Source organism: Eucyclogobius newberryi, unplaced genomic scaffold (genome assembly GCF_026437365.1).
Source record: "Eucyclogobius newberryi isolate DKJ021-1_F unplaced genomic scaffold, fEucNew1.0.hap1 SCAF_13, whole genome shotgun sequence".
Taxonomy (NCBI): Eukaryota; Metazoa; Chordata; class Actinopteri; order Gobiiformes; family Gobiidae; genus Eucyclogobius; species Eucyclogobius newberryi.
Genome location: NW_027315757.1, coordinates 28,684,559 through 28,695,404, shown reverse-complemented (window position 1 = coordinate 28,695,404; position 10,846 = coordinate 28,684,559). Strand labels below are relative to the sequence as shown.

At 39.4% G+C, this 10,846-nt stretch overlaps 1 protein-coding gene across 1 annotated transcript; it reads right to left on the bottom strand.

Annotated features, from left to right (window-relative positions):
* Positions 1–2,062: 2,062 nt before the first annotated feature.
* On the bottom strand, positions 2,063–5,553 carry LOC140358446 (somatostatin receptor type 2-like). The gene is made up of 2 exons (XM_072443288.1): positions 5,388–5,553; positions 2,063–3,318 (listed from the first exon to the last, which is right to left on the bottom strand). Exon 2 carries the CDS (start codon positions 3,261–3,263, stop codon positions 2,151–2,153), a length of 1,113 nt encoding a protein of 370 aa, XP_072299389.1. The 5' UTR covers positions 3,264–3,318; positions 5,388–5,553; the 3' UTR covers positions 2,063–2,150.
* Positions 5,554–10,846: the final 5,293 nt, after the last annotated feature.

The following is a 10,846-nucleotide window of genomic DNA, read 5'->3' as shown; positions in this document are numbered from 1 at the left end:
GTCTCTTATTTCATACTTCAGGCACCACATAGTTGTCAAAGAGCATTCGGGGGAAATGCTGGTTATTCAACAATGATAACACTGTTCTAATCCACGTTTTGAATGACATACATGACCTAGATACGCTATACCCAGCTTCTGATGAATAATTTATTGTTTTGTTATTTATAATCTGTTTTCATGTATTTGAGTCTGGCGCCACACTGTGGTTAAGAGAGACCATGACTTCAACACAGGCTTTGCAATTTAATCATTCAAGAAATTAACTGATGTATGAAGCATACACACATTTAGATTTTGCTAGACATCCCAATTATTTCCATTTAAAAAAAACGAAAAGGAATCATGCATTGAAACACATTTTATTAGACTGGTAAACAAACACATTTATAATGCAAATGAGCATGTCTCCACGGCAAGACATGCACAACTCCACAGAAAGTACAATTTTGAAAATAGTATTCAGTATAAATGTGGGTAACAGTTAATGGTAGAGGAAATTTGTGGTATTGTCCTGCTACTGTAATACATGATCATACAAATACAATATTCACAATACAGGAAAGGCAGTGGACTGTTACTTTCAGTTCTATCATGTATAAAGTAAAGTAGAAACCATATTTATGTTAATCAAGTGACTTTGACGCTAATGTGTTCAGTAAATTGTGAGAATGATGTGAGAATGATCACAAAATGTCTGTAGCTACATACTTCAAGTCTGAAAATAGCATGCAAAAAAATGCATCTACTCTATGCATAATTGAATTAATTATAAACACATAAGTCTCATAAGTTAAAGGTGCACTATGTAACACTTCTGGTAGGGGGTCTCCCACCTGTTTGTCTGCACAGAGATGTTATTGATTTGTCTGGAAGTGGCATCAGACTTATTTATCTAGCATGATTTCCTTGTGTTTTTATTGGTAAAAGGTAGCTTGAAAAACATACATTTACTGGGCGTTTTTGCCTCTCCGCAGATCTGACCTGTAACTTGGACTAGTGGTGACAGTGGCGGTGGTAAAGCTAAATCCTTCATGGAACATTCCAGGCAAAAAGATCTCCAAGGCAGGTGGCAGACCTTCCACTAGAAAAAAAGACATTGTGTTCTTTTGAGTGTTCTAGCCCTTCTCAAATTCTTATCTCACTGACATGCAGAGCGGTTGCTGCCTTCCTAGATAGTACTCCAGATTTGCACAGACTTGAGGATGAGTGGCAGCAGAGGAGAATTACAAGTGCAGCCAGTGAGCCATAGCGGCTCAAGTCTTACAAGATTCAGCAGATATGCAGCAGTCGGCATAACCCTGTTATGTTGTATTAATACACTCACTGGACTTGCTCATGGACACAAACACACACATATGATTATTTGACATTAAAAATATATTATATTGATGTATTTTCTACAGTTTAGCAGCACTTTGGTTAAAGACTACCTGTATTTGTTCATCAGTAAAAGACACCTGTGGTCACACACCAAACAGCTATACATTCTGCTATTGACCAGACACGGTAATTTACATTTTGCGGGTAATGAATTGCCCAATCCTTTTACACAGAAATCAGTAGCCCACTAGATCATTACTTATTTACAAGTAAGATTTATGGCTTTGAAACAATGCCATTTTAGCCACTAACGGTTGAATGGGCCCAGATTTGTGCCCAAGTGTCATACACATTCAAATGAAACCACCAAAATATTTTATAATTTAATGGTGACAAACAGTCTACTGTACCTCAAAATGCTGGGACAAGGTCCACAAAACCATGGCAATTTTAAGAGTAGGAAATACAATTTAAACACAATCCAGTACAATACTTTCTGTGTTAAGCATCAAAGACATTCAATGTAAACTCTATTTCAAATGAATACATTATACAAGTCTATATGCAAACCGCTGCAGACGAGTTGCTGTGTCTGTCTTGGAAGGAAATAGTTTTGAGGGAGGCAAACCTTTCGATGACAGATTCTACACAGTATCAGATTTTGATTTATTTGAAAAGGAAATGCATCAATTTGTCCAACAAAACTGATATTTACAAAAAGTTTGACCATTTTTTTTTAAACCAAGAAGAACAGCAGGCAGAGTTTGTTCTCAGTAACGACGGTAACACATCTATACAAGCACAATTTAAAAAAAAAAAGGCAGCCGTTAGATGCTGGTTTGCAGATTTCCATTGAATTGTGTGCTCTGCGTCTCCGTGGGGTCGTTGATCATGCGAGACTTATCCTGTCTGCTATCACTGTGCTCCGCCTCATCCAGCCCCCCAGCTTTCTTCAAGCACAAAACATTCTGGAAACTCTTTTTGAAGTTCTCTGACAGAAAGGCGTAGAGTATGGGGTTGGCGCAGCTGTTGGCGTATCCCAGGACGACCACAAAAGCGAAGGTGGACCTCAGGATGGGCGTGGTGGAGAGGGTGCCCGTCACCGAAGTCACATTGAAGACGTAGAACGGCAGCCAGCAGAAGACAAACACGGCCACTACGATCGACACCATCCGGGTGACTTTCCTCTCCGATTTCTTCCTCTTCGAAGATCCAACACGGATTCCTGAAGATTTGACTTTGATAATGATGAACAGGTAGCACAAACAGATCACCAGCAGAGGCAGGAAAAACCCCAGGACAAAAGTGTAGAACATAAAAGCTGTGTAATACACTTCCTGGGGCTCGGGCCAAACAATAGTGCAAAAACACCCATCATGCTTTGTGATAATCCCACTATAGATGACAATGGGTATGTTGACCATCAGCGAAACGCCCCACACTGCTAAGTTGATAGTCTTGGCCATGCGCGGTTTCCTCCATTTTGTGGACTTGATGGGATGCACCACCGCCAAGTAGCGGTCAATGCTCATGACCATAAGGCAGAAGATTGAAGTGAACTGGTTTAAAGAGTCCACCGTCATCACAACGCGGCACAGGACGGGACCGAAAGGCCAGTGGACAAGTGCCAGTTGGATGGCTATGAACGGTAAACCCAGCATGAACAGAACATCAGCAACAGCAAGATTGAGAATGTATATGTTGGTCACGGTCTTCATTTTGGCGTAGCGTAGGATGACGTATATCACCAGTGCGTTTCCACAAAGTCCAACAGTGCAGACCAGGAAGTACAGGCATGTGATGATGACGGTGCTGGTCCGGTTGAAGCCATAGTCTGTGTTGTTCCCCAAGTTGGAGTTGGATTCATTTTGCAGAAAACTGTCATACATAAAGTGCTCGGAGAGATTTGGAGGAGCAGAGGGGAAGATCCAGGAGGCCATGGCACCTCAGCGTGGTTCTGCCTGGTAGTGATGTACCATCTGCTCTGCTCGAGACCTGCCGAGGACACAAAATCACTGTCAGAGCTGAGATTTTTTGGAGCTGTCCTAAAAAACAGAAATATAGTTGGAAGTGCAATCGCTGTGTTGTGTTGTGATTGTTTCTCGTATGATAATATTCTACACATTTAGATGAGGTTTAAGTAATTACAGTATCTAAATTTGCTGCAAAAGCTCAAACAAAACCCTAATAAAAAATAATTAAATCTGACTTTTACACAATGTATTCATCTTTTTCTGGTTATTACTCGCTTTTGAGTCAAAGTACCACCTGGGAAGAAAATTGGCTTTCCAAATTTCACTATACAATACCACTAACCTAGGATCCAAAATATACACTTCTTCAATTCTTTAGAGATATAATTAGATTTCCCAGGCAACCACTATAGTACTGTCAAACCCCATTCACACATCATTAGTAAATTTCCATTTGTAACTTGCCAGAACACTCAGATCTGACCCCCGTTCACACATGTTTCAGTCCCAGAACTTTGCCAGGTTTGCTCTGTTCACACCTCACATTTGTCCCTATCACCGTAACAATGTGCCGCATCATTTAAATTGAAGGAAAATGGGTTAACTTAACTGTACAGTGTAACCATGGATACAAAGCTCGTTACCTAAGAAACAAGCAATGGTACTGGCAATTTTCTGGCCTTATTTACACACGTCATTCCCTGTATTAATCCTGGCAATTTACCAGGAAAATGGCCAGATCAAAAATGAAGGGAAATCAGTTTTGGTTTTATTCACATATGTTCCGGATCTGGCGGAATGCAAGGAAAGTTCCCTGGTGTGAATGGGGATTAACAGGACTGTTTTAGGTCGGAACAAAAGCGTAAATGGGACTATACCATGACCGCAGTAGAGTTTGGACAGTAATGTGGATAAAACAGACTTTATATAGATATCTAAAAGACATGAAGAGGTGTCTGCGCCACACCAGAAGCAGTTGCCGTGGATATTGGACATTTCATTGCAGGGCTGACAAGAGACCAACTCTTGTCTTCATTAATAAAAGATGCAATCTAGAGTCAGAAAGAGGCAATGCCATTATGATAATGGCACTGTAATAAAATGCTTCTGTTTGAGCAAATGCAGATGTCCATTTTCAGACACGACACGAATGAACTCCAGCCTTAATTTACACATTGCTGACTATCTAATAATGATGGACTTTGAATGATTTTTTCTATATCGATTTAATTTCATTTTGCTACTTTGGAAGAAAATGGCACTTCAGCCATACATCACATATTGTATTTCAGCACTTTCTTTCATTAAGACATATTGATCCAGTGCGATATCAGTCCTTTAAGCGCCTTTCTTATGGCAAATGTCACAGCAATGATGAGTGGGAAAAGGGTGTTTGATAGTTTTACTTCAGGCTAACCTCCCACATGTTATTGGTTCTTCACAGCTGCCCAGGGAAATCACTGCGCCCAATAACAGCTAAATGTCTCTTTGAGGTTAAAAAACTGCATGTGTCCCGCTAATATTCTTATTGGATGATCTATCAGGCACCAGGTGTGTGGGGGGCTTGAGTAGTTTGGCGATGATTAGCAGACACATGTCAATAAAACAAAATGCTTTAGGGTGCTACTTTGTAAAGCTGTCACTGGACACTGATCATGAATAAATGTGCGACTTGAATCATGTTGTAACCTACAATGGAGCAGCTGGACACTCAATGGGAAACAAATCTTACATAATGTAGACAGTAGAAGCAGTATTCATGAAAAAGTCAGCTAAACTTTATGCCTTAGTAACAACAACAACAACAACAACAACATGTAATGCACAGTAACATATTCTCCTACACAACCTTTTATTCAGCCATGAGAAAACATGCAACAAGTAGTCACGTTCTAAACCATACGCAGCTCCTAAATTCAAATATAAGAGGTCACAATCATTTTCTTCATCAAGTTCTTATGGTTCAGGTTTGGATATAACCTAAGATGGCTATTATTTTTGTCTTTTGTATTTTCTGTAGGATAACACGCACACACTGCACAATCAATGACTTGTGAAATGCAGGATTATTTAAAAAAAAAAGCAATTTACCTGCGTTAAGAGCCAACGCGCCACAGACGCCGCACTATTTGGACAGAGGCAAAGTCTAGATTTTCATGTTCAATTTTGGCACAACTTCTCCGACGAGCCACGTTCGTCCTCGGTGTACTTCCATAAAGCTGCGCGTGTCCAAACTGCTCCGGTCACTGGCGGCTGATCCCGGTGCGCGCGCGGAGCGGAGCGCCGGTGCGTCTGGACGCTGTTGCGCGCTGTGCTTCAGGAGCGCGTCACATCGGGACTGATAACGCGCACTCATACATACAGATGAGGCTCATTCAGACGCGACATTAACATATAAATTAACCCAATTGGGCAGACGTTATTGTAAGGAGGTCATATTTTATGTATGAGGTGTTTGAAACGCACCTGTAACATGTAACGGCGCTGTTAATAATAAAGACTTGGGCCCGCGGTCACTTTCCATCCACATAATCCAGGGCTAAGTCCTGTTTGCTCTTTGGGCACATGCAGTGTCTGCGCAGGCTTTTTCCATGGTGGGTGTCACTCTGGACAAGGCTGCTTCTTGAAAGAGTTGTGCTATAAGTGAAAGTCAAGTGCTCCAAAAGCCTGCACAGTCAAATATCATCCAGGATACTTTAACAAAACTATATCTTCAAGTCTTTATAAATGTAACGTGACACATTCCAAACCACAAGAGGCAACAATGAACAAATAACTAATGCAAAAGTTTGAATGTAAAGGAAGTGAGAGTCAATTTTGTTTTATTCAATTGAACATTTCTATGATATAGACTACAAGCAGTCTATATAAGATTATGTGAATACTCTAATATATGCATATTTCTTAATAGGCTTAATTATTTTAAATCCTATTGGTTATTTGTTATTCATTTTTAATCCTCTAGTCTGTGTAGGAGGTTGTCCTGGCAGGTTCTGTATGAAAAAGGTCTTAACATGCTGTCTGAAAAAGCTGTAACCCCTGTGTTAATTAATTATTGATTTATTTTAACAAGACTCGCTAGTTCCCCATAAGGAATGAATGGAGTAAGAAGTGGAGCTCTGTATTTTAAAGCAACCAGAATGTCCAATACTGACTGAGATGACTACACTGAAACTAACACACCCTATTTTAATTTTCTTCGAATGATTTCTTTAAATACTGTGGTTATCGAATACATGGGACGTTAGTATTAACAAGCAAGACCCCAAACTGTGAATGTAAAAACGAGTTTATTCAACGTTGACATTTTAACACTATCGCTTATATTAGTCGGCCTAATTGGACACATGTATTACAGTTTTACAAAAAATAAAATCACTGAATAGCTAATCCCTAATTTACCGAACACTAGCGGTATCATTTGTACAAAGTTTGTCTAATGGCTTGTGTCTAAAGCATTAAAATATAGATTCAAATTCTAATTAAGACAACCCTGACAAACAGTGTGAGCCAGCAGCAGATGTGGCTTATTGAATGAGTGCCACACTGAAGCTTTTGGCATTTTTCTAATGTTCTTTATGGGGGTCATAAATTAGACGCGTGTCATTAAAGCACATTATAGAGTAACACTGATTTGTCTGCAGTGTCATTTAGACGAGAGGTGAGCACTAAAGGTCCAGTCATTATCGACCGGAGGAAAACGTCTCAGTCACACCTTAGAAGAGACCGGTCCTGCTTGTATTTACAAAGGTTTTTACTTTACTTACGGCTGATTCCTCTTCAGCAAAATAATTTAAAATGTATTGACTATTTTCTTCCCTATCTTTTTTGGCGAGCTTCTTGTAAAAAAAATGAGATACTGAAATACTGTAGGCTACATGTTCCTTTTTAATAGTTTTTGACCTGTAGAGTGAGTAAGTTGGAATGTTTGAAATACATTTAATAACTTATTGAGTGAGTGTCATGGTAGAAATGCTCAATCTTGGCAGCAGAAACGTCATGATTTCTTAAACAATGCCCTGATTCTACCATAAAAGGTCTCAAATGACATTAACAACAATTAATTATGTGAACAACAATGAATTGCCTACACATCCTTTACACTTTAGCTGTTTTGTATGTAGCAATACTCTTTCTGTAGGATACCATTTTCCCCTCACAGCATCTGCGATTTGTCAATTCAAACAGCCCTTGTCAATTACAGGGCATCATAGTCAAGGTATAATGACAACGGCTCCAAACATTGTTACGTGATCTTTGTCCAGATGGTCCTGTCTAAAATGAGCATGCAACCAACCCAGGAGTCAGGTCAACAAGGCCAGACGAGACATATGCCGCGTGCACCTCTGTGTGAATCTGTTAAAGTAACGTTGGACTAATTCAACATGAAATCCATTTGATTAAAATGTTAATTCATGGGATTTAACAGCGTCATCTAAAATTGGTTTGAGAAAATGCGACTGCAGCCTGCTCTTTCTCAGATGCTCATTTCAGACCTGTTACGTGTGACTGAAGAGGTTTGCTACAGATGAAGATCTTTGATCCCCAAGGAAGGAGTTTAGTGACATGCATAAGATTAATTAAACACGATTATATTGGTGAAAATGCAAAATGTGGAAAAATAATTATATATTTCTGTTGAAAATCAATTTTTAAGGGTTTTCATAGCACATCAAAATAAGAGGTTTCTGCCTTGACAACAAAGTCTGTCTGCCTTACAGAATATTTAATATTGCAGAATATTTCCTGAAACAGTGAAACTTAAAGAAATCCAAACTCAGATCCAACTTGGACTGAAAACAAATGTGTAAAAAGCTGTTCAAAAACTCCTGCAGAAGATGTTTTTTATACTTGTCACTGTGACCTCTCAATGGTCCATAGTAAAGGTAAAGGTTTTACATTTTAGGCATTTTGACTCTCATCCAAGAGTCTTTTCCAATGCTGAGGGCAAACTTATCTTGGAAACTTATCCCTTAAGTTGTTTACTTTAGCACAGATTCGGGTCTTGTTGGCTCTATTGTTTTCTTCTGGCAGAAATATTTAATACCACATTCTTTCACACACTTTTTGCACAAAACATTTAACTGTCAGTGTATAAACCGCAACCCGTGTGCAGCAAACCCATCCATCATTCCTGATCGGCATATTATTTCAACACAAAGCAAGTGGCTCTCACACTTGCTAATACTTACACCTCTGCATGTGGAAACACAAACACAATAGAGGAACCACAGCAGAGGGGTAAACACAAATTGCTATGAGGAGCTCGAAGATGATAAATCTCACAGTGGGAGGCAGGTGGCTGATCACATTTCTCTGGGGCCAGTGGCTGAATGAGCTGTCACACACCACAAACCTCCAGGCCCCCGCTACACTTATACACGGCTATTCAAAGCATTACACAACCCAGGGGAGGTTTATATCAAGGCTTTCTTTGACAATATTACAGACTTTATAGACCTGCACACGAGGAATTGATGGGTTGGTTGACCAATTCTTTCTCCTGGACAAGGCATTTGAAATTGTCTTTAGGCGGTTTAATCCCTCATTTGTCTTCCAAAAACTATACAATAAGTGGCCAATAAAACAGGTTAGGAACTAGAATCAAATTGCAATAAACTTGAATGTTATTTCCCTTGTATGATTGCACAGTGACCTTTACCAAACATTAGTCACAATTAATTGAATCATGTGTTACTGAAAAAATGCACTGGGTATTATTATGATTCATTATGATTTATGATTTATGATGATTTATTATGATTATTATTGTGTATTTATATAGTGCTTTTACACCTTCGAGGCACTCAAAGCACTTTTTTCTAGGCTATGTGAGTGAAGTGTCTTGTCTAAGGACACAACGACATTTCCTCCAGCGCCCCACAATGGAACTTGGTGTTCAGGCGGCCTCCCATCTAACCAGGCCCTGTCCTGCTATATTGGTGGTTTTCAGATTGTACAATGGGGAGCATATATTATTTGCCACTTTTCTCTGTTGATTGTATGATATTCTTTACATGAGAAATGTCCAAACGGAAAATCCACAAATCTTAAACTAGTCTAGGCCTGTATAATGTGTATGTCATCTATCCATCTACTGCAGTAACATGAAAGTGTGTGTTACCAATGTGTCTGAGGCAGGTTTTTATATGAGATGTACCCAGACCTCACAGCTACGTGCACCTCACAGACATCAGTGAACCTGACTACATAACACCTGCTATGAGTGTAAAAGTCAGCAGTGTTGTTTTCACCCCTGCTTCTACTGTCCAGACATCCAGCAAATAGCTCTTAAACCCCCAATGGACCCATATCAAGGCTACAATCATGGCCTGGGATGACAGCTTTGGACATGCTGAACTGGAAGGCAGTGTTGTTATTGTTTTTGGTGCGTAAAAAGGCACAAATATGATCTTGGTGCAGTGCTGTGAGCGTGATATTTCATTAGTTCTCTTTTGTTCTTCCTTTCAGATCTCTCTGAGGATGTGCATCTCCCACTTGTGAATTTTCCAGCCAAATTCAACCCACGTTCCACTCCCCGGTCGAAGCATAGGATGACAGTGAGTCCATATTGCTTCGTGTAAATGAAGGAATGAATCTGGAAATGTGGGTTTTGTGTATTTACTACAGAACTATAATATTTAAAGCTGTTGGGAGGCAGGTTAAATTACTATTGTTAATATGCAGAGTTCAGTTGTAAAAGGCTCAATGACATTAACATGTAAAATCAGGACTTTAAAAAAATATTTCTTACAAACATGCCATGCAATCTATCCATGGGTTTTATCTTGCAGTTGTATGCAACATTTCGAGGAGGTTTTTCCCATTCAAAAATATAATCTCATATGTAAATTGATAATCACTATGGCAACAGTCTTAATTTCTCACAATTTTGAATGACGCTTTTCCTCGACTTACTCTTTCTTGCCCCCCACGCAGAGTGAGACATCGTCAATCTTAAAATCACGTAGTCCCTTTTCATCTTTGTGACAATCGCATGGATCAACTTTCTTAGTCTGATGTCAAAGTTGATCTTGAAGGGGAATCAGACTTTGTCACCTGTCTCCTGTGTATATATGTCCTCTTCTTTATTCAGACCGACAGACTTGATGACAGACTCTATTATTACACCAGCGTGTTCATGTTTCATAATGTCTATAAGTGCTGGAAATAGCAATGCAGCTGTTATATTTTGTTGTTATATTTTTGTATTGTTTCCAGAATCACTCACAGACTGTAACTTTTCTGGTGGAGTTGCCGCTGCCTGCTTGTCTCCATGGAGATGTTAATGCTTTCCCTGGAATGTCCCACAACTTTTCTATCTTGCGTTTATTTAACTACAGTCGTTTTTATTGCCAAAATATACCTTAAAAAAACATTAATACCTACTTTTAGCAAGGTCGACTCTCCACAGATCAAACCAGTAGCTTGCCCGGGTTGTGCCACTTTCTTGGCTCCATGGCGATAGACAAGTTAAATACTATAGTGTGGAACATTCCAGGCAAAGCAGAAGCAAGAATTAATGGAGAGTTGCAGGTTGAATTAGATTT

Excerpts from the sequence above, each read along its gene's own strand:
- LOC140358446 (XM_072443288.1), bottom strand. The coding sequence starts at position 3,263 with ATGGCCTCCTGGATCTTCCCCTCTGCTCCTCCAAATCTCTCCGAGCAC.